Raw genomic sequence first — 24,598 nt, 5'->3', positions numbered from 1 at the left:
ATACCTACAGAAAAGTTTCCCAATAGATCTAATTTAATGGAAAGGAGCTTTTAGGAAACGAGGAAGGATTTGCATTTCTCTAAATGTAACAATGCTCAAGGCAAGGAGAAAGTGTTTTAATTAGCCCACATTCAGCAACCCACTGTTCTGGTTTCCATGTAGGATGTTTTTTAATCACTCATTTAACTGGTAAATCAGTCGTCCCCCAGTTATGTTATTTTCTGGAAGCTTTTCCAGCAATCTATTCAGAAGAATTAATGACCTGATTACATGAAAGATTAAATGCCAGAGAAAGGTGTGAGGAAATGACACTCTGGTCATTACGAAATCCAGTATTACACATTATATGCAATTAGTAAAACAGCAGCTATTAAGAACAAACAGACCCTGCTTTTCGAAAAAAAAACCCACCCCATCTCTGGAATAAAGCAACAGTCTATACTTTTCTGGTTTTCCATATCCTGTAGTAAGACTTGAAAACCTTAATAAATGCACAGGAAAAGCAGACAGATTACTTGATTTTTCTCAGGACTGCCCTCCACCAAATTGTACTTGTTACATCCTACTCTACAATATTCCTTTAAGAAGCTCAATACAATACAAAGATTACTGACTTCAGTTATTCATGTATTTCCTCTGCCTTTCTAAAGCAATAGAAATGTTATTCATTTACAATGGGAGCACAGAGAAGCTGCTGGGAGTCATAAAAGGCCACCACCACAGAGGATTTCCTGCAGCATGGCAATGAGAACTTCCCAAATACTAACTTCCAAGGTTTCTAGTTTTCATATCTTCACAGGTCCCGGACTGAGAAGATGACCATCTATCTGTACTCTCTTTCCCCCAAGTCGTGTCACCTCATCCTTTCCTAGCTCTCTTTCTCTAAATTAAAAAAAAAAAAGTGAACTTGTGAGGAAAATGTGCACCTCTTCCAATCCCTTCTGTAGGTTGTACCATTTTTCCCATCCTTGACACCAACTAGATTGCAAGGCCTTTTGAGGGAAAGCTCTTTTTCTCTCGTGCTTCTACAAAGCCAAGTCCAGAGAAGCAAGCCACACTGTTTGGGAGCTAGGGGTAAGAGATTCCTATCTGAAGTAGAGAGTAAAAGGCTGAAAAACCAGTGCTGATTTAGCAAGCAGTGGATCTATATTAATTGCTCCTGTGTTCTGTATCAATTCTGTCTGTTCCGAATTTGAACAATGTTCAGTTTCCTATCCTGAAACAAACAATAAAAAGGAACCTATAAGCATTTACTACTTGGCCACTGGTATGTTCTCTCTTATTTTCCATTTCTGAACTACCATTATAGGTCTTCACTGCAAGACCAATTTAATAATTCACAAGTCCAGGCCCAGTTCTCTGATAAGTGCTGCTTCTCTTGCAATTTGATCAGACAACACCACAGTGTGGTATCATCACATCAAACACACCATATGTGCTGAATCACTAGAGGCCAACAATAAACAGCAAAAGCATGCTGAGAACATTTCCTTCACATCAAATTACACACATTCTCTGTAGAATATACAGATCAGCCTGAAAAAACATGTTATAAAAATACAGAACTTCATATTTAATGGAAAATTTATCTCTGGTATTTTCTGACTCCCTTGATTTATTGCAGTGACCACAGTACAAGGGTATCATTTTTTCCCTCCTTATCTGAATAGCACAGCAGTCAAAAGTGTGTTAAAAACTGGGAAGCTTTCTGGATGCCAATGCTCCAACAGATAACACTTAAGCTTGTAAGAACCACAGAGTAGCTATTTTGAAATGGGAATGGAGTGTTAATACATAACACTAGTAGAGCAAGCATTAGGATGGATACAAGTGACAATCACAAAACAGAAGTCAAAAGAGAAGAGACAGTTGTGTAAAAGTATCTGTGTGTACAGAGAGTTCAATGCCATCATTCAGAAAGCAGCATGCCAGGACTGATACTCCCTTCTCCAATATTCAACTTTTAAAGAAGAAAACCCTCATCTGGATAAAATCCTTTTCTGCAAGGCTATTTCCCTCTGGGAAATCCCAAATCCATATTCAACCCTACCTCAACATCCACCTCGTTACACATAAAATTACCTCTAAAATTAGACTTCTAATGGCACTTATTACAATGTCACACAGCACAACCAGGATAAGAGGTTGCCATCTCTTTTCTTTCCAAGCTACTTGATCCCATCTTCTCAGATCTAACACCACAGTCTGAACATAAGCTAAACCAGAGCAGTGACAACATCATCTAGACCATGATTTGCCTGAATTTTGGAAAGAAGAGACATTTCAAGCTCAATTGGGAGATCATAAAGGTTTCTCTGGTTTTACCAAACAAGCCTACATTTCTCTCAGAGGAACAAGATGAGATTATAACATGTACATGTTGCATATTGATAGTTTTCCCCAAAAAAATCTAAGTGGGCATCATAAATAATAATTTAGCCCCACATCCTTATACATTTTAAATTTAAAATCCAAATCCTTAGATCAAATGCAACCTAAAACAAAAAGGCTCTGCCTTTACTCAGAATACTCCAATTACAAAACCTGCTTTTACACCTGTAAAGCTGCAGAGAAGAACAAAATAATATTTTACCCTACAACTCAAAATCCAAGCATTCTGAGAAGTTCTAGAAATACAAACTATACACTGCACAACACAAGCAACTTAAAACTCTATTTAAAGACATCAAATGTGCCATTTCTAAAAAGTTGCACAGAGACTGAATTCTCCATCCTTGGAGGTTTTCAGACCCAAACAGATAAAGACCCAAGAAACCTGGTCTTGAGTTCAGAGTTGGCCCTATTTTGAGGAGACTGGACTAGAGGTCTCCTGAGATCATTTCCAGCCTGAACTGTCCCCACAATTTCTCACATGGTTTGCATGCTAATTGTTGTGAACCCTAACTGTATTCTCTGCTTGTGACAATAATTAAGATTGAAGCTTAAACCTTTTAAACAGCACAATACTAGTAACTGTCCTTCAGAACCCAAAGGCCAGAAATATTACAGGAAAACAAATACTGTAAAGAACTTCTGATACCTTGACTTATTATTGTCAAATTATAAATTAAGAAAAATTTGAACACAATGAGAATTAATAATTATAGCCCCAAGTTTATCACGCCAACAAAAGTGTGTGCAGTTGTTACTGTATACTTAAAAAAGCTAAGATGTATCTTACAATCAGAAGGTAGATACGCCCCTGCTGCTCCTTCCTAAAATCAGGAGCACTAGTTGGTATAAAATGAGCATTGAAACTCCCAAGGGACAACTGAGATCACTTTCATGATCTGCTGAAGGATAAAATAGAAGCAGTACTGAAGATAAGCTTCAAACTAAACAGCTTCAGAACATTTGAAGTGCTGTGCTTGATGCACTTGGAGTCTCTCAGTGCAACCCAGTACGGTGGCATCTGTAAGCTACAGAACATGTCAATTCAATTCATTTTGCATCTACTACAAGTTTGTTTTAATTTCTCCTTCTTTCACTGCATTCACAACTTACCTATTTCCTACCCTCCTTCTAAAAACTTTCTTACTCATCACCCTCTCAATGAAATACCTTATTTATACAGCAAAAAGGGAGGGGACGAAAAACACACACAAGAAAACCATGTTCTCTACATTCTAGACAATTATCTTCATAACTGAAATGCTTTCTTTGGCCTATTTTTCTCAAAAGAAATTCCCAAGAACAAGAAAGCTTAAAACATTAAAGATATTTTGAATACCCAAAAGATTTTGACTCCATGACATTTGCTAAATGGACCAAACAAATGTGACAACAGCTGTGTTTTCTTCCAAGCAAGTTTTAAAAAGCATACTAGAGTTTTAAGATTACAGCAACTGATTTTTCATTTAAAAGAACAAGAAAGATTTGAATTCTCTTTCCAAATAGGCAAAACACATTCTTGGCTCACTCTTACCATTTTCATCTCCAGCTCCTTTCCGACCATCCTCTGGGGAAACATGCACCAGCTGCAGAATAAGGGGTCTCCGGGTGACAACTCCAGTACCTCGTGGGAGCAGATCCCTCCCCACAAGACTTTCCAACACAGAACTCTTTCCACTGCTCTGAAAAGCAGAATACAGCTACATTACTTTCTTTGACCTAAAAATGCTGTGATATTTTAGTTTGCTTTCATCTGGCCTGCAAACAGCACTCTGTTTTATCCTCTGCTACAGAGTGCCTGAAGGAGCATAAGACAGACTCCCTGCAGACACAGTAGAGTCACTGCACAGGCACCGAAGGACACAAGCCCACTACAAGCCAGGAACTGTCTAAACCTGCTTGGGATACTCAGAACAGATATCTATCTACATGGTTTGTAAGTGTCCCATGGTTTTTATCTCCTAAGGTCAAACTAAACACATAATAGGTTTCAGAAAAATTAATCTCCTATTTAACATTTTCTACCACAAATATTAAACTCTCCCAAAACATTTCTTGGGAAAAAATGCTTTGCTTTATAATGCTCAGAAAGAAATTCTATGTCTTTTACTATGTCATCTTCTAAGATCTTGAAGTAAAACTTTGTAAACTGAGGAATTTATCCCTCTGTTAGTATTTGTTAGAATTAACACGGGCTTGGCTGTATTAATACCAGCAGCAGCATTACACAAACATATATTAACTATGTATACTTGAGCACATTAAGGTGCTACAATCTTATATTCCTTTCAGTTTGAGGGTTGGTTGGGTGGGGTTTTTTGTTTGGGTTTTTGGCTTTGTTTGGGGGGTTTTGTAAAATGTATCAGCTTCATAAATACAGACATTGTTTTGCACCCTAAACATAGAAACAAACATTGTCTCATGGCATCCCACACACTCTCTCTCTCTGTATATATTTAAGTATTTACAACTTCATTGACGGCAAACATCTGTCTAAATAACAACAAACTGTAAAAAGTTGGGGAATACTTAAAGGCTGTGAAATTACAAATGCTCTTTGAGCATCTATATTTCAAATGTTCTCCTGCATGACTTTGGATAAGATTCATAATTGGTCCAACAAGCACCTGTGAAAACCTGGGTTTTAGAAATTATTCCAGACCAGTACCATGTTAAAACTAACAATGAACAACAGGCCCAGCTATGTCAACAGAATACTCGGTCTGATTGAGAAGATTTTGTCTTTTTAATAATACTGTATTCAACTCTTCCAGTTTTCTGCAGCTCTAAGTCTACATAGAGATGCCATGAGAAAACCTGTTCTGTCATTGCCACCATCTAGGAAATGTTTCTGTATTAATGCAACTACTAAACAACTCCCCTGCTTGCTAAAAAACAAAGAAAAACAGAACCAAAAAAAGGAAACCAACACATGCTTCTGACAGCTGGAATGTGCATTATGTAACTGCTATAGAACCCCCACTCAGCCTACCTGTTCTGAAATAACAGATCTGAGACTTCAAGTAAATGATGAGTATATAACCTAGCATAACATGATATAAAAGAAGTGATGAATATCTTTAAATCTCACACATTTAGTGACATTAAGTGACTTTTCTAAAAATGAAAAATACATCAGAGGTCAAGCAACACATTACTATCAGACAGCACATTTCTACTAGTGCAGTAAAACAAGACATGAATATATTATATGAGCTTTATAACCTATTGAAATAGGACTTGTATGCAGAACTACAAAATAAATATTAAAATACAAGGCCAAACCCCTAGAAAGTCTAAACAGGAACAAATGAAAGCCTTTTATTGTACCACTTTATTGTATATGCTTTATGGCACAGGAAAAAAAAGATGTTTTATCAAAAATATCATTTGTCTCAATAGGCAAACATACCAGTGCAGATGATGTATATTTTTCAGAGTAAATCTAAATCAAATTTGACACCAGTAAGATCAATGGTCTAGAAAGACTTGGAAACAGAGCAAGGTCTAACAGAAATATGGCTTTATTAAGATTTGGTTTTCCTTCAAAAGACTCCCCTAGAAATTAATTAATAATTTTCTTCAACTGTCCTCCTCCAAACCCAACTTTGGGAACCTTCCCTGCAAGGAGCTTATAAGAGACCATTGGGCACTGAACTCTTACCAAAATAACTTAAGAACAACCTGACCAAAGCATGAACTAGGTCTGCAAGCCTTCCTAAGAGAGCTCCTGTTCTGGCACACTTCTGAAGAATTATTGATATTACAGACTCTGAAAAAAAAAAACTTCACAGTGAAAAATAACAAACCACTTCTCAATAAACTTACTTACAAGTGAAATGCTTTGTTGAAGTGAAAAACCAAAAAAAAAGGGAGATTATTAAGGTTCATCTGCTTCATTGGAAAAAAAAAACCAAGGAAGACCAGTGTTTCATTTATTAAAAATATTTCAAACATTAAGAGGCATCTCGATGTGGCACTTGGGGATATGGTTTAGGGGTGATTATGCTGGGTTGATGGTTGGACTAGATAACCTTAAAGGTCTCTTCCAATCTTGATGATTCTGTGGTCTCTTCAGCAAGATTTCTTAGACATGGCAAAAATTATCACTCAGTCTCAAAAGGCTGGAGATCAGACTTAGATGAAGTGGCTTCTCATGAACATATAATCCAAACACATAAGGTATAGTAATAAATAGCTGGAATCCTTATCAAGAACCTCATCATGAAAGGAAACCAAAAATCCATGGGACAAGCTGCTGCACACTGCTGCTCTTTAGTCTTTCCTAAGGAGTGGTAATGCTGGAAACTAAAATGGGCACACACCAAGCTACATTTAGAAGTAACCCACTGTGTCTTACACCACTCCCAATTATCTCCACACAGAGAAGGAACAATCTGGATCCTTTGCAAACACACTAAATGAAACATTACAGTGCTCCATGCACCAGGAAATTCTTTCAAATTGCATTACATTCCCAACTAAAGCAATCTGTTGTTGGAATACAATTATCTAATGACGCACTTCTTAATCTGGACTCCTTAGCATCCATTACCACGAATTGCCTGGGAACACGCTGAGGAAGGCAGTAAGCACAAAGCTGATCTTGTTCTGCCAGTGGGATATGGGTCTGTTAAGAATACAAAGTCAGTTCAGCCAGATGTAGACAGAGACTAATTCTGATGACCAAAGGTACCACAGAAATTTTAGGTGAGTCTGCAGAAGCATCACACTTGTCCTGTCATCTCACTGAAATGCTTGTCATGATTTTAAGCATGGACTGAAATCCACAAATTCATTTAATGATGAGTCCAGAAAAGCATTAACAAACTCTAACTTTTCATAGAGGATGAGGCAGATTTTCCCTCTGGCACCCTAATATCTGATCCTAATTTGAAATATTTATTAGCTGTGTGATATCTAGAGGAAGTTAATAGAGATTGCTCAGAAAAAAAGGGGGAGCAAATACAGGAACATCTTGTGCCACTCCTTTAACCTTTGTGTCAAACTTCCATGGCTGTGTTTTACACTCTGCTCTGTCAACCACCATTAATCTCACAGAGAAACACCTGAGTCTGGTGGATGGTAAAACCATTTTCCCCAGAAGTACTAAGATAAAAAGAGATGATGCACACAGGACTTCCATATTTTACATCATATATACTGTCAGTGTGTGTTGAAACCTTATCAGCATTCTCACTGCCTCTGTAACACCCATGTGTTCATCTTTGTTTAGATTAATCTGAAGATGATGTTGACAATCAAGGATGAAAGGCAGTCACTAGGAAACAATTGTGCACTTACTCTCCCAAATTAAGAAGCTGCAAGATGTAAGAATTGATCCACTCCAAAAAGCCAGCATCTCTACTTTTAACAGTCCTCCTGAGGTTGCTCTGCCTCTCTGTCCTTCTTTACTTGTCCCTGCATATTTCAACTGTGTGCATGTAAGTATCAAAAGGCATTTGCTCCCATCCATTACATTAATTCTTAAGAGAAAGTGTGGGTTACAATCTGCTGCATTACAAACCACAGTTTTAGGAATTCAGAAGCAGCACACAGCAAATGCATGATTTTATAATTGTTCAGCTTCATTAACAGCCAGAGATGTTACTTTCAGAAACACTTCAGGGTCGTCTACAAGTCAAATGGAAGAGACTCTGTCTTGAAAATGCTGAAGTAACACTGTGAGCAACCATTCACATTCATCCTATCCCATTTACTTCACTGGCTCTCTTACTCTATTTCTGCATTCTCCTTAGCATTCCTACTTTAGAAGACTTGTGCCCCACACCAAACAGAATGCAAAGATGTTTTCTCCATATCAAAAAAAGAACCCTGAACCAACCCTCTTGCACCATGGAGTTATTCTCCACTTTTACTGCTGTCTATAGGGACAACGGCCTAGAACACCCTGATGGCAAAGACCAGGGCAGAGAAAGGATCAAGTGCCTCAGTGCTGTCCATATTCACTGCCACTGGATCACCTGCCACAGTCAGCAGCAAGCCTCATTTCTCTTTTTTCATAACTGCTGATAGTGCTGGAAGTTCCTGTTGCCTCTGATGTCCCCTACCAGTAACAGTGGCTTTCTCAATACCATCTCTGCCTATGTAGGCAGTATTTTTATATCCCTGAGCGAGCTTGTCCTCATTTCTACCTCCTGCACGAGTCTTCTGCGCTGAGGCTGAGTCATAAGTTCCCTCAGTACTGCTCTCCTTAGACTTCCACTCATTTTCCCAAGCAAGTGTACAGACTATTTTTTGTGCTCCATGAGGCTGTCTTCAAAGGAATGACAGGTCTCTTGTGATTCACAGTCCTTCAGCTCACAGGGTCCCACCAATTAGCTCAGTAAATAAGCAAAGTCAGCTCTTACTCTTATGAAGTCCATGAAGCAAGAAGGCAAATTAACACAAGGCCCTCCTGGAGTCTCACTGATGCACCATCAAATTTCTTACAGTCACTTGCTCAGGTTGTTGACTGTTGGATATTTCAAGTATTATTAAAATGATAATGAACTTGTATCAGCTGCAACAAATTTCAAGTCATCTTACAAGCATCTCCTGCCTTCCTTTGTCTATCTTTAGACTTCATAATGTCTTTGTGGAGCCAATGCACAATATATCATCTGTGGAAAAAAAAACTTTTTTAAGGAAACATATCCAACAAATTACTAGGAAACTTCCAAAACAAAAATTACTTGAAAGGACAGGAAAAACTTAGCTCTTTGCTTTTGAACAGGGCAAACTGATAACTTTTTTTAGTATCTCATCCAGTAGAAAGAAAAATGCAAAGCACTCCTGCAACACAACATGGACTTAACTACAGGACAGCACAAGAAAATAGAGGCAGTGATTTCAGAATTCCCTGTACCTTTTGGAGTGGCACAACAACACAAACATTTGAGAATGACAGTAAGGAACTGTGAAGTAAGGGAGACTTCTCAATGAGACATAATAATAATTCCTGAAGAGCTCCATTAAGGAAAGCAATGCATCTGCTTTGACATCTGAGATGAAATGGTGGCAATTTTGCAGTTTCTGTCATCCAAGAAGTATAAAAGTCCTGCTGGTAAATTATGCTCCTGGCAATACATACATACACAATTTCCTAAATTTTCATTCTATCACTGGGAAATAAAAGCTAATGCATTTGTGCTGGGATCTCATCCACAGGAATATTACCCAAATTAGTGCTTTAAAAAGTTATTTGCAGTAGCCATCCTAGAAGAGTTCAGCCTGCTGTAACTAAAGAGCAGCAGAATTTTTTTTCTTTCCGTATTTTGCAAATATGAATTATTCTGGAATAAAAGGTGAGTACACATGCAATTTCAGTTCCACAAGGGAACTGCTTTGCTTGGAACAGCTATTATAACAAAATCTTCCTATTCAAACTAGGAACACCTCAAGCTAGACTGGTTGTAAACAGCTAACAAATTAAAAAATTTATTTACTAACCAGAAAAGAATGTTAAAGCTATAAGCAGGCCAAATGAATTATTTTAAGACATTGTTTGAAACAAAATTACACTTCTAAAAGATGCAAAAGAGACAACAGGCTGATCCCAATTTGAGAAAGCAGTGAAACCAGCATCATGCACTGTTCACTGTTGCAAAATACATGCAAGATCTTGTCCAGACTACAAGACTCTTGTTCCTGCAGGGCATTCCCCATTTACTTGAATAGGGAGCTCTCCTGAGTAAGTCAGGGAGAAACCTGAAGTCTCAGGAACTACCTCCACATAAAAGAGCTTATGTACAAGCAGTGAGAAATGCTAGAACTGGCACAGCTCAGTTCAAATTCTTCAGAAATCCGCATTTACACCATAGCTAACTGTAGACACGGACCAAACAACAGCAAATACAGCAATGATTAGCAGATGTTTTCTTCCTCAGTACATCAATTCCCTGAGCCCTCCAATAATTCACTTAGGAAAAAAAGCCTCATCTGAGTAGAAACAAGTACAGACTAAGTTACATCATGGAACTGTGGTATCTGAAGACTCACATTTGCAAGCCAGATATCCTGACCTTATGTAGTATTGTGTATACTGCTATATTCATGACTTGCAGTAAAGTGAATCAAAACAAAGCCAACTTGTATCTTCAAATTTTAAAAGTTCTAAACAACAGTATTATCAAAAAAACCCAAAACCCAAATGTCTAAGTTAGTCAACCTTCTGGCTACTACAAGAACAAATCTTTTCCAAGAACTACACAGCCATTTTCTCTCCAGATTCTGAAAAACAAATGCCTGTGCTGTTTTAATACTCTTCCCCTCCATCTTCCTGAAAACATGTTTTCAGTGCACTGTGCCCCCTAGACAACATACAAGATTCACCTGCTGTAATTAAAATACAGGTTTTCCAAGAAAAACAATTGCCAATCACAAGATAAACAGGACCCTTGCAGTAAAGCACCAAAACCAGTGAGAAAACAAATCACACAAACAAAATAAAAGAAGAGAAGCACAAGACTTGTTTATCCACATCCAACTGTGAATTCTGTACAGACTCTCCACTCTTCCAAAATAATCAGGCATTTGCAAACAATAAATTTAGTATCTTCTTTAAATGATGTTTAATACTGCTTTCATATTAAAAATTAATATAGATAAAATGCAGGATCGAGTTATTAGACCTATCATTTTATTTTAATTCATATTAAGTCTGCAGCTAGAAACAGTGAAAATGCCATCCTTCCAATCAAAGAAACCTCCAGGACCCAAAAAGCTCAGCTGTTCAGAAACACAGGGAGCCCATCAGAGAAAAGAAACAGCACAACATAAACGCCATTTGCACTGTATCATATCAGCAGCAACATTTATATTATGTCTGGTAAATGTAAACAGCTAATTAACATCAGCCTCACTTTGCTGCTTGTCTGAAACAAACAGCAGAACAGTCAGGGCATGACTTGACAGGAGCAAAGGATGGCAAAAAGGAGAACAGTTACACCCAAAACCAGAGACTGTAAATGTCAGATAGGAAAAAAATGAAAAAAAACCAAATGAAACCAGGAAGTTTACAAAACATTTGAGAGAAAAAAACAAACTGTCCCCAGCCAGCATAGAAGCTACACTGGTTACATCCCTCAAATGTAGATACAAATGGGTTTTTGCATCTGCATGAAATGCCAGGAAAGATCCTTGGACAAAACAACAACAATAAAAAACCCCAAAGAAAAATCACAACAAACAAAAAAACCCCCCACAAAATCCAAACCAACAACCCAACAAGAAAGAAGGGAGAAAGACATAGCTTTGTTTGGCATGGGGTTTTCCTGGTTGCTTGGTACAAGCTGGAGTTTCCTTCACCTCAAACCGGCTTTTTGCCAACACAATGTAGGCTACACTGAATGAGCTAAGCAGCTTAAATTTCTGTTCCCTGACAGGGGAAGTCACAGAAGCTCTGTACAGCACCTGAAGTTTCAGACCAAGGTGCCAGTCTCTCTCAGACGGGATTCTTTGATAGCATCTGCTGGATTCATCCCCTTATCCCACTAGTCAGGATTGCACATTACCTTCCCATTGCTTTCAACTTCTTAACAGCCAAATTACCATCTCAACTATTTATCTTACCAGGATATAAACTTATACGTATTCAAGTGCTCAGGATGTTGCCTCAAATCAAGAAACCTTCCTCCTTGCAGCAAAAAGTGGTCCTAGCATTGAAATATCAAACATGATACTTACTCCACACAGTAAAAAAAAAGGAATAAATGTAATGCTCCTCTGTGAGCCAATCCCAGGGGAACATCCCACAGAAGTCTATAGTAGATACTGTAAACTACACCTCCCCATTGCAAGTCTCAAAACAGCATTAACAGAAGATTGAGCAAAAGTACTCATAAATGTACACATGAAAGGTCACTTCCAAATCTCACTTGTGAATTCCATCAGTTGCTACATCAACTTCACCATGATATCTCCACTTCAATTAACATTACCAAGTGCAAATAAAGCCTACAAGGTGTTTTTATAATGTCACTATTAGGAGAATTTTGCTACAAAGCTGACACTAAAGTTTGTATATAACTAGGCTGATGAATTCTAAAAACCCCAAACATATTTCAAGAATTACTGGCACAAAAAATAAATAAAGACAATTCATTTTTACATACTTCTAGACAGATATTTTATTGTCTCGCTGGTTTTCTTACATTTATTCTAAATCTTATGCCCACTTTTGTAGTGCAGACATTTAATTTTTGTGATACCACCTATCCATACAAAATGCCATAACTAACCAAATTACTTTTCTTCCCCTTGCCTCCTTTTACTGTAGTTTTAATGTGTTTAGTTGAGACTCTTCAATATCACCTTGTTATCCCTTACGAATACAGAGCACAAAGCATTTATGTAAACCAGAATGCTGAGTATTACAGCATTATTGAACAAATATTTTTATATCATATTCCTAACCTGGACACTTCTTTTTTTCCCCTTCAGTCATACAGTTCTAAAAATGGAAGTGGAATACTGAATTGGGGAAAAAATAGAACAGCTATCTGGGAATGGCTGAAAAACCCTGAAACAGTGAAGGAAAACTGGCAGTCTGAAGGTTCTCTGAGTTCTATCAGCACAGTCCCCAGTTTTCTTAAATGACCCTGTACTAGGACACTAGTACACACTAGAAATAACTTACACAATATTTATGGGGAGAATGAGAAGGAATTTTCGTATGACTGAGTGGCAGGAAAACCACTAGAAGTGCAAGAGACCACCTAAATGTGCAAAATTTACTGAGAAATAATTTGCAATTAGCACCAAATGTATCTAGAAAGAGGAAAAATTAAAGCATTTCAATTTCTCAGGGCACAAGGGCAGTAGGAAATTAATCCCAAACAAGAGAGGTGAGGGAAAGGGAACATGGGAAACAGAAAATATTCACAGCTGAATTAAGACTTATAAGCAGCTTCTAGTTCTACACACTCTAGAAAAGAAAGAATTAACTTAATGCACAAAATGAGAACTGGAGAAAGACATAAGTACAACACAAGGGTAGAGAAAAGAGAGGACAGGTGAGAAAAATAAAACAGAAAACACTACTTTAAAAAGCATTTTTCTTCTCCTTGATGAATATGTAAAAAGGTCATTTAAGAAAACCAACTGGCAAATTGGAGGAAAGAAGCATAATTCAATTAACAGAGAGTTACAGAAGTCTTAACTGGCAGCATTTGCTTCCTACAAGTAAAATGGAGGTGAAAAATCCAAGACTGTTCATTGTGAATATTATTTAAGGAAGAAAAAGCAAAGACAGCATATGCCAGTGGGCTACAAATACATCAGCTGTGTGAACAAACTTAAAGGCCACGTAGCACTTCACCAAGAAACAAGACTGTCTAAAAGGCACACGTAAAAAAGAAAAGGGAACAAGCTACCAGCAGGAAAACTATCAGCTCTAAGGCCATATCTGACACATCTCCATAAATCTGGTCTCCAATAAACTAACTTCAAATTAATAGATTAATAAAATTTCATTTAAAATAAAACTAATTGCATAAAATAACAATCTACAGAATTATCCTTTTCAGTAAAGACAATTTTTTTCTTCCAACAACTCTGACTAAAACAAAAAAACCCCAAGATACTTTACTATATATTTTTCCAGAGTCCATAAAGGACTTTGTTTTGGCTTGATAGAAAGTTTCATGCTAATTCATGGAGGTTTATAAATATACTGAATACAGCACTGAGTAGATATTGGTACTACTGAAGTCAACCACATGTCAATACTGTCTTAACTCTCAGTATTTACTCATGAAAAGTATTTACACCTAGGAAAAGCTAACTGGGACAGAGCTGCTTAAAAGCGTTTTTCAAAAATGCCACTTTAATACGTTTCATAAAGTGAAACTGGAAAAAATGCTTTTGAAATCTTACATAGAAAAATGCCACACCTCTGTACAGCACTTCCTGCTGCAGATCTAAACCAAAACACAAGAATAAAAAGAATAAAAAGAATAAAAAGAATAAAAAGAATAAAAAGAATAAAAAGAATAAAAAGAATAAAAAGAATAAAAAGAATAAAAAGAAACACTCAGCTTGCTTGTGTAATTTTTCATGTAGAGAAGATGAAATGTCTTCATAAAGCGATCAACTCCTATCAGACACAAAACCAGCAAGTACCCAACACAGCTTACCAGTCTCTCCCTCTCTTGAGTGCTATTCAAGCATTCCAGACCTACTTTATAAAGTGGCTGATGTAGTCAGTGAATGTATCTGATGTACAGTGGGAAAAGAGAATGACTTGTAGTTGCCTCACAGCCATTTTGACACTGTAGCTGGCTTTGAGGAAACCTATTCCACGCCTCAACAACGTGCAAGCTTTACACATACAGCTGGTGTTTTAAGTTAATTAATAAAAATCCTGCGTGCAGAGTACTTGGTATTAAAGTCTTTGGTGAGTAAGCTATTGTCAAGGAGCAGAGCACACTCAGTAGAAACAAAATGAGAGATCCATTAGCTTCAAGTTTTACTTCTGTTAAACGCTTCATCTTCTACTCCCTGCAGTTCTGGTCAGGCATATCCAGCTGCCAAAAGTTCTGCTGAAGAGCAGCATCCCATTTGAAGAGATATGAAGGGGTCGGAGCTATCTTCGAGCCCAGGAGCATTACCGGGCTCACACGCACGTGTTGCAACTGCTGCAGCCAACAGCCGCCGGCCTCGCCTCTCACCTTCACTCCCCATCGCCAGCTAAGACAAAGAGTCCAAACGGTACAAGAACTCGGCGGAAAAGAAAACCATCCACGCCTGCAAGATGCCGTTCCGCTACCACATCCCTTTCATTCGGCCCTCGCTTCACGGCCGCTGTCGGCGGAGGGAAGCCACGGACGGAGCAGCGATGGCGCTCACGCTGACGCACTGGGGCGGCTGCCGGTCCACGGGTCCCCCGACGCCACCCGCACCCCCGGTGTGCGGGCCGGAGCCACGGGAGACGGGGGCACCGGCCCTCCCCGCAGCCCTGCGGAGCTCCTCGCCCGCTCGAGCCGCTACGGAGAAGCGCCAAAGGGCGGGCGGGCGGCGCACGAGGCGCTCCCGGTGCGGCCGGGGGTGAGGGAGCCGAGTCGCGGAAGGAGTGCGGGGGGAACGCCGGCACCGAGGGCGTCCCGCCCGCCCCACCCGCCCTCGCCTACCACGTCCCCCCGTGCCCTTGGCGGAGACAGCCGCGGGTCGGCAGCGGCGGAAGCGCGATGGACACGCCGACCTTGCCCTCAGGGCGGCGAACGCCCGCGCCCCCGGCCCGGCCCGCCTCACCTGCGTGCCCACCACCACGATCTGCGGCAGCTGGATGATGTCGGCCCCCACCGTGTTGAACACGTCCTGCAGCTTGTTAATGACGGGGATCAGCGCCTCCATAGCGGCGGGGGAAGAGACAGGGCGGGCGAGGTGTCGGCGGTCGATGGACGCGACGGGCACCGGCGGCTCCCTCAGCCGCCCCCTGCGCCTGCCGCCATCGGCGCCGGCCCCCGCGCACGGCCCAGCCCCCGGCAGTCTCTGCGCGCCCGTCGCGCGCAGCGGCGCCGCCGCTGGGCACCATGGGAGTTGTAGGCCATGGCGGCTGCCGGGGCCCCTCCCCGGGCCGCGCCGCACTCGGGGGGCGCCGGTGGCCGCGGGCGTTCGAGGAACACGGCAGGGTCGCTGTGGTCTTGAATCACAAGCCATTGCCAGGTTTTATTACACAGAGTCGCAGAATCAGTGAGGCTGGAAAAGATCTCCGAGATCATCGGGTCCATCCTGTGACCGAGCACCTCCTTGTCAACTAGACCGTGGCACTGAGTGCCATATCCAGTCTTTCCTTAAACACCTCCAGGGACGGTGACCCCACCACCTCCCTGGGCAGCCCATTCCAATGCCCAGTCACCCTTTTTTGTGAAGAAATTCTTCCCAATGTCCAACCTGAACCTGGTGCAGTTTAAGACTATGGGTTCTCATCCTGTCCCAGTTGCCTGGGAGCAGAGCCCGACTCCCCTCTGGTTACACCCTCCTTTCAGGTGGTTGTAGAGAGTGATAAGGTCCCCCCTGAGCCTCCTCTTCCCCAGGCTGAACAACCCCAGCTCCCTCAGTTGCTCCTTGTTATAAACATATATTATAATATCGGCTTCTCGCAAAGTATAAAGGTAGATATATAATGTTAGAAATGCTTTTTGCTGTGTGGATGTAGTTTTCTCTCTTTTTAGCAAGAATGTTAGCAAGTGTGAGCAAGTAAGATAACCTCCAAATGAACAGAGGATGAGGCCCGAGAAGCTGCTAATCAACATTTTGTCCAGGGAACAAAAGGGCCCAAAGGCTGCTCCGCCCGGAGAACGGGCGGCCAGGAGAGTCCGAGAGCCGCTATCGCCGCTCTGCCCGGAGAGACGAAGAGGCCCAAAGCTGCCATCAGCCCTGACTGTCTGGAGAATTAAGAGATCCACCCTACCATCGACTCTTACCTAGCGGGCCCAACCCCAAGAATCAAGAGAAATAAAACCACAAGGCAGAAGACTACACATGCTCTAAAAAGGCGGAACCAAGGAGTGGCCATGCAGAACAGCTCCAGGAAAAGTTTTAATATGAATAAAGAACAGACAGTAAAAATGGTATAAAAAGGACTCACCTCTAGCATCAGGTGTGCTCTTGGCAGAGCGCCAAGGCACCCGGCCGTTACCTCTTTGCTTTATTTGATGTGTCTCTTATTGTCTTTATATTAAACCCTTTAAATTCTCACAGGAGAGTGAACCTCGTTTTTCACATCCTCACAGGAATTGTGCTCCAGACCCTTGCCCAGCTCCATTGCCCTCTCCAGGCCTGCTCCAGTGGGTGCCACAGGTATCCCGTGTGGGGCAGGCTGGCCTTGTTCTGCCCAGAGATATCGGCAAGGAAAGGTGCTGAGTGGCAAATTGCCAAAGCTTGGCAGCATCTGCTGTCACAAAGCCAATGGAGGAGGAAAATGAAGCTGTTAGGGTAGAAATGGAGGTCATTTCTGGGGGAGAACAGAACTGGAGATCTGCTCCTACAAGCTGCACAGTGAAAAGAATATTCTTCCATTTCGGTTCAAATATTGAGAATTGCAATGGACACATTTAGAACAGCTATATTTATTCTGTTTGCTATCTTGTGGATATTTTTTGTTTTGCTGTGAGACTCTTGGATAATCATCTGAAATTCTGTAACTCCAATGTGTAATAGTAGGTTAGATCGAGGTGTCTTAGGAAGTGGGAAACTCCAAGATCTAATACTCAGCTGTGTTATACAAAGAGATAGAATGAAACCAGTGGATGACTTGTGATGCGAGATCACAACAAATAAGCCGTCTCATCTTCAAATGTCTTTCCTTTGAGTCATTTTCTGAAAGATAAATTATGAATATGTTGGCACTGAGTTAATTCAGACTTTGTTCTATCTTGTAAGCAGCAGAGAAAAGGCTTCTGGCAGTTTCAAGTTTTGGATGGCATTAGAATTATTATTCTTGTTCTATACAAATTAGTCTTTTCCAGTCTTTATGTCTTGAAACACTCAAATGTCAAAGGAAAGAACAAGGATATATATTCTTACTAGTACATCTTTTCAACAAAGCTTCTCATTCTTAGCCAAGCAATTTCACGCTGTTTGTCAGAGGGATAAAATTTTGTGATAAAAGCATGAAGATGGCTAAGAAAATTGAAACACTCCAAAATTAGTGTATTCAGCACAGAGAGAAGCCGTTAATGCATGTCAAATTTTGGGAATAAGGTCCTGAATGGCTGGTGAGGGCTTCTTGTCATACAAACACTATCCAGCGGTTTCACCCATTAGCTCTCAGCATCCTGCAGCCCATGGCCCCCAGAGACCAATCCTAACAAAAGGCCATTTGGCATCTGCCTCTCCAGCTTCCAGGACAAAAGGAAATGTTTCCCTGATGCAGAAAATAATCTTTTTTAAAGGTTTCCTGTTCTCTGTCTAGGCTGATCTCCTCTCCTTCCTTGAGTCTCTGGAAGGAAAGGAAAGGGAAGGAAAGGGAAGGAAAGGGAAGGAAAGGGAAGGAAAGGGAAGGAAAGGGAAGGAAAGGAAAGGAAAGGAAAGGAAAGGAAAGGAAAGGAAAGGAAAGGAAAGGAAAGGAAAGGAAAGGAAAGGAAAGGAAAGGAAAGGAAAGGAAAGGAAAGGAAAGGAAAGGAAAGGAAAGGAAAGGAAAGGAAAGGAAAGGAAAGGAAAGGAAAGGAAAGGAAAGGAAAGGAAAGGAAAGGGAAGGGGAAAGGGGAAAGGGGAAAGGGGAAAGGGGAAAGGGGAAAGGGGAAAGGGGAAAGGGGAAAGGGGAAAGGGGAAAGGGGAAAGGGGAAAGGGGAAAGGGGAAAGGGGAGGGAAGGGGAGGGAAGGGAAAAGGGAAAGGGAAAGGAAAAGGAAAAGGAAAAGGAAACGGGGAAGGGGAAGGGGAAGGGGAAGGGGAAGGGGAAGGGGAAGGGACCTTGCACAGGACAAGAAGCTGCTGGCTCCCAAAGATAGATAACACCAGCTTATTTCTCTATGCGATCCTCTTTTCTCCTACCATTTTTATTTTGCCATATGACCTCATGGACACCACTGTGAAATGGAGAAAGTGAAACCTGGTTTATGTCTTAATTTAGACCAGAAGTGGGACATCTCAGAAAGAATGGAAAACTGCAAGAGGGTCAGAGACAGACAACAAGGAAAGGTGTGAAACAGCTTCTATATCAGGACTAACTAAGAAAGCCAGGAGCCTTCACTCTACAAAAGAAATGGCACAGGGTAGCAAGGACCAGAGGTCTGTGTAATCATTAGCAACCTGGAGTGGGTGAAAGAGAATCAGGTTTCTTTACTCCCTCTTCCAATAGGGACATTTTGGGAGCATCTAATTGAAGTAAGAGCCAGCTCAGAATAAAACAAAGACAGTAGCCACTTACGGGTGCTTTGGTGACCTTTTGAGCTCCTTGCCAAAGGATGCTGTAGACAGTAAAACTTTCAATTGATTCAGAGGTTGTATGGATTAGTTTAAGAAGGAGAAATGCATTGCATGTATAAAAATAGCTATGTAGGGATCAAATCTGGCTGGGGCTGCCTGTGAGTTGACAATGTTTGGAAGCTGGGAGGGCAGCATGCAGAAATACTGTGTGTGCTCGCCTGTTAGTCTGTCCCAGTATGGCTATTCTTAGAATTTTATCAGTGTAATATTTCAAGGAGCACACAGATGAAATACCAGCTGCTGAACCACGTTGAGACAAGCCACCCTGCCCCACAGAGATGTTGAAAGGCCTGTAAAGGGCTGGATACACCAATGCAGAAGCACAGTGGAGATGGAGGAAGTGAATTAATGAAAAAATGCAAGAAAGTACTTTAGAAGACATAAAGCTAAGAAACATCAGAATGCTAAGTTGAACACATTTTACATTTTTGGCTAAAAAGTGAGAGCCGGAAATACCTCTGCTATGAAGTGTTATGGCCTGCACCAACTTATAAAATCCAACAGTTACCTCAACCCAGTTGAGGACTGTGCCAAAGCAATAATATTTTAACAAGCAACAGTTATCTGTAGCTTTAACTCTAAATTTCCATGGCTGACTTACACAGTACTGAGCAAGAAACTCCAAGATCTGATAGAGCCAGTAGTAGTCAGACTGGTTATTTAAGTTAATTGACATGAGAACACAGGAGCTGCCACACCAAATGTGACCTGATATCAATCTACTTCAGGACCTTCCAGCATCAGCCCTCTGGGAAAAATATTAAAATGCAGTAATAAGATCTTCTCATTCCAAAACTGTATGTTAAATAATTTTGATATTGCTGTGAGATCAGAAGTAGACAGTTCAATATTTCTTCTATGTTACTGCAAACTAGATTGCTTTTTTTACCATATAATAGGGTTTTTGTCCCATCACTCTAAATTCTTGGCTCCAATGACAACCTCTGATGGTAAATTTCATTATCCAATTATATATAATGCAAAAAATCAATTTGGTATGAGTTTTATATTTGTCATCTTCTAATTTCTATATAAGCCTCCTCGGTTTTATGTTTTAAATCAGGAGAACATTTCCAGACTTTCTTCTCCATGATACAAATTTCTTTTTTAGTTTTGCATCATCATTTTCTTTCATTTTTCTTAGACAGCTGAGTCTTTCTAATTGGCATACAGACAGTAATGGACAAGTCATTTGCCATTTAATTCATTTATACCAGACGAGGAAACCACAAACTAGCACCTCAGCAAAGCTTATTTCCTGACATCCTCTTTTGTCTAGAGAATTATTACTGAAACATATCAAGTTTGCAACGTAACATTTGTGCCTCATCCAGCCATACTGCTTTATACTGCAAAAACACCATTAGCAAAATACTTCTATAAATTATTCCTTACTAATGTCACCTTTTGGAACCATGTAGTACAGCAGTTACATGGGTCTGGCAGAGATCAGATTTTATGTGAAGTCAAATTGAATGGTGTTTCTGTATTCTCCAGAGCAACCTCATCACAGATGTGACTGTAACAGTTTCTTACAGCAGACATCTCCACAGTGAACACCATTAGAAGATGAGCTAAATAAATTCCTGAAATCCCTTGACAGAATGACCCTTTGTATGGCTATTCTACACAGATTTCCCAAGCTGAGAGATTCTAAATGTTGCTCCTTTTTTTTTTTTTTTTTTTTTTTCCCAGAAGCAACAGAAGTAATAGATTTGAAATCCATAGTCCAGGAATTCTGCTGAGTTGGCAAAGCAAGCTCTCCTATGTGCTTCAGCTGGCTGTAAGAAGTCATAGTGCTGATAGGAATTCCTGAGTATGAGGGACATGTTACCTGTTCTGACACGCAGTCTCTGACAAAACAAAGTTATCCTGGGGCAGGGATGCAATTTTGCTGGACAATATGAACTAAACAACTGAGAGTTCCTTATATTTTCGTAACCTAACACTGGGAAGTTATTTATGAAAATCCATTGGCTATTTGGGGTGTCACACAACTTCTGTGAAACATGCTTGTGAAACTAAAAGCAGGTTTCAAGTTAAGGGAGGGAAAGGCAGAGGTCAAGAGCCACATGGCAAACACAGCAGTCAAACCTCATAAATCAGTAACAAAGCCCAAGCACTCCGGTATTTTGAAGACATAGCTTTTCTCACAGGGCCAATAGAGGTAAAAACTTAGGTTGGAGATGAAAGTAATCTCTGTATCCTTCTGGATTCCTGCACAGCAGTGCTCCCTCCTTGCTGCAACTGCGGTGGTCACGCTTCTCAAAATAACAAACACAACATTTTAACAGTTGCTTCAGTAAAAGATTTTCATCACCCCAGTGGTTTGCAGCTCAATTTTCATGTGAAGACTTTTTATGTTAAAGGACCAAGGTTTTAGGAATAAAGGCCATAACGCCCTGTCTGCTATCAAGAAACTTCTATTGCTAAACAAAAGGCACATTTAGCATTCAACTGAGATGACGTCAATAGGAAAGAAAAAATCTTACCCCAACCAAACCTTACCTCAACCAAAACTTGCTGGAATGCAGGAGGAATTGAGCTTGTAACTTCTGCTTCTGGATCTAGTAGTTAAATAAGACCATATCCTGTAGTCTTTTTAAGATAAAATAATATGCCAAGAGGAGCATTTTTATGAGTCACATTTTCTTGTGCACACTCCTTATGATTGGCACAATTTTAAGTTTAAATTGGAAATGTAACAATTGAGCATACATGATTTACAACATCACAACCTGCTTATAAGACTAACAGTAGCAGACACTTCATGTCTCACCTGCCACGCTTTGCTTTGCACTGCACGGTTGTCTTGAAGCATAGGGATGCAGGTCTTTCCATGTGAAACGCAACTGTAGGATGCACTTCAGCAACTAAAGAGCATTCACTTAACAGGACTAACTTAGTGCTAGTCTGAGATCAAATTCCAAAATACAACATAGATAAGGCAGGCCTTTTGCAAGTGCTGTGTCCCAAAACCTCAGGCTATAAGAATTGGATTTACTTTGCAAGAAATATTCAAGTAAAACAAAACAGGTAAGGCAGGTAGTTCTATGTGCTAGGTAGTACGCCTAAACAGAACTACAATGGAATCTTATCTTTTTCCATCACAGGGTAATAAATTTAATTCCACACTGAGAGAAGGCTTCCCTATTCAGTAGCAGTCAGAATCTAAAACCCATTTCCCCAAAGCAGGGACCCTTACTTAGAGTTTGGAGAAGGGAGTTGGGAATATGACGTTAAAACATATTCAAAAGAGAGCACAAACCTCCAGCCTTGTTTCCAAACATAAGCTCACAGAGTCAGAGATACAAGTTCAGTGTCCAGTGGACCCAAGAGAGAGTTCATTTCCACATTCTCCATGCAAGAATGCTGCGACTGCCCGGCTCCCAGATAGGAGTAGGAAGGGGCAGAAGAGAACATGAACTAGAGGCCAAAGAGAGGGTAATCCCAGATTCTGCTCCCAAAACAGTCTCCATTTCTGCAGCCATGGGTTATTTTAATATTACAAATGCATAAATCAAATTCAGAAACCTTTGGAATCTATATGTTAAATAAGGTAGTATTCAGTAAAATTAATATGAAGACGTTTTGGGATCTAGAATCTCATCTTACCCTAGATTCCCAGCTAAGTATCTATTCCATAAGGAGATGCTTCTGACAGCAGAAATTTTCTTCATTTAGCAAATAAGAACATATTCAAATTTGGCAGTTGAAATTGTTAATGAATTTTCTTGGTAAGATCCTGATGGTTGGAGGTCTCGTCAGTTCTGTCTGGGGCAGGCAGCACATCCTGCTCATGACACCAGAGCATTGTGCTTTCGAGACAGAAACAGCACCAGGCAACACAGATGTGGTGTTCCTCAAGGAACCAAACTCCACGGTGTGCATCCTGACTTACCACGTGAACAGGCTCTGGTGAGGTTAAATATTGCCATGGCTGCCTGGTGCACAGGCCCCAAGAAGGCAGGGGATAAACAGCTGCCCAGCAAAATGGTCACAAGCATAAGGATCCCTCTGCTTGTCCATTAGAGACACCACAGGACCCTCCAGAGCAATTTATTTAAAGCAAACAAGCTCCAAATACTGTGTTTGCCAAAGGCTGCCCTGCCACTCCTCACAGGTCAGGAAGTTCATGCAATGCCAAGAACAATTCCGTGGTAATGAGGCAGTGTTAGTCAGGCTCTTCGGGAAAGCCAGAGGAGGAAACACCTACCACTTCCTCACCAACCCTGTACTTGATGGGCTCTGGGCAATTGGCTACCACATAGAATATCAGTGCTTTTTAACCCTGCTCATTTCAAGGAATTAAGTAGGAGCTGCAGTGACGCGCTTCCTGTAGTTTGAGGTTTATAATTGTGTTCTCTTATTGAAGCACTTCTTTAGGGTAAATGATATTATTTTTGTCTCCATGCAGAAGGCATTGCATTGTGCTTAATGAGGAAAACGAGGTTTGGAACAGAGTTAACCACAGTGCAAAAAAAAAGTGCAGAAAAATTAGTGGGGAAAGTTACAGAAACAGGAAGGGAAGCATTACTCTCTGTGGTTAATCAGTGCTTATTTCAACTACTGATTTGTTTACGGTGTGTGCAAAGAGAAGAAGATGTAGAAATGGAACAAAAATTCTTGTATGCAACTCCTTCCAGACAGGAGCCAAGTGCTACAGTAACTTTTCCTCTCTCTGTTTTGAGGCAAGTATTTTCTGCAACATTGTGCCCACCTGCAGAAGAATACCAAGAATAAATCAGATACAGTCAAAACAGGTTTAACATGTGCCGAGGATGGAAATTGGAGGCAACTGCAACCAGTTTTTGTCTGTTAAAGGACACATCCAGATAATTACCTGATCATTTTTTGCTTGGCAGCACCACCAACTCTGATCATGCTGATCACTTAGTATTGAGTAATACTAAGAAAGATGTGGGGCTATGCTGAACATTTCCTCTATTTCTGCACTTTTCTACGGGGATGGCGATATAGAAGTCCATAAAGCACTTACATCACATTCCCATTAAAGAAATCTGGACGAAACTGTGCAGGATTGCAGAGACCTCATCTTTTTTCTTTCCCACCTAGGATGTCATAGCATTAAATAAACCCTTTATAAACTCAGAATACATCTTTCACCAACTTAGCAGCACTTGTGAGTACCCAGCACTTCAGCAAATTAGATACCAAACCAGCTCCTCACGATCGCACACAAGAAACACAGCTTAAAGGTTTAATCAGCAAAATGAGCAGTAGGTGAGAGGGAAAAAAAGAGTCAACCAGCAATAC

At 40.5% G+C, this 24,598-nt stretch overlaps 1 protein-coding gene across 4 annotated transcripts in view; it reads right to left on the bottom strand.

Moving 5' to 3' along the window:
- Window positions 1-15,882, bottom strand: part of DNM1L (dynamin 1 like) — a 36,325-nt gene extending 20,443 nt beyond the window's left edge. For all 4 annotated transcript variants that reach the window (XM_069003118.1, XM_069003120.1, XM_069003119.1 and 1 more), the window contains exons 1-2: window positions 15,643-15,882; window positions 3,926-4,073 (exon numbers count right to left, since the gene is read on the bottom strand). In XM_069003118.1, coding sequence (XP_068859219.1) covers window positions 3,926-4,073; window positions 15,643-15,744 — 250 coding nt within the window. In that variant the 5' untranslated portion in view covers window positions 15,745-15,882. The remainder of the gene's footprint in view (window positions 1-3,925; window positions 4,074-15,642) is intronic.
- Window positions 15,883-24,598: the final 8,716 nt, after the last annotated feature.

This window comes from Aphelocoma coerulescens, chromosome 1A, assembly GCF_041296385.1.
Source record: "Aphelocoma coerulescens isolate FSJ_1873_10779 chromosome 1A, UR_Acoe_1.0, whole genome shotgun sequence".
NCBI classification, from domain to species: Eukaryota; Metazoa; Chordata; class Aves; order Passeriformes; family Corvidae; genus Aphelocoma; species Aphelocoma coerulescens.
This window is presented reverse-complemented; position numbering and strand designations above follow the sequence as displayed.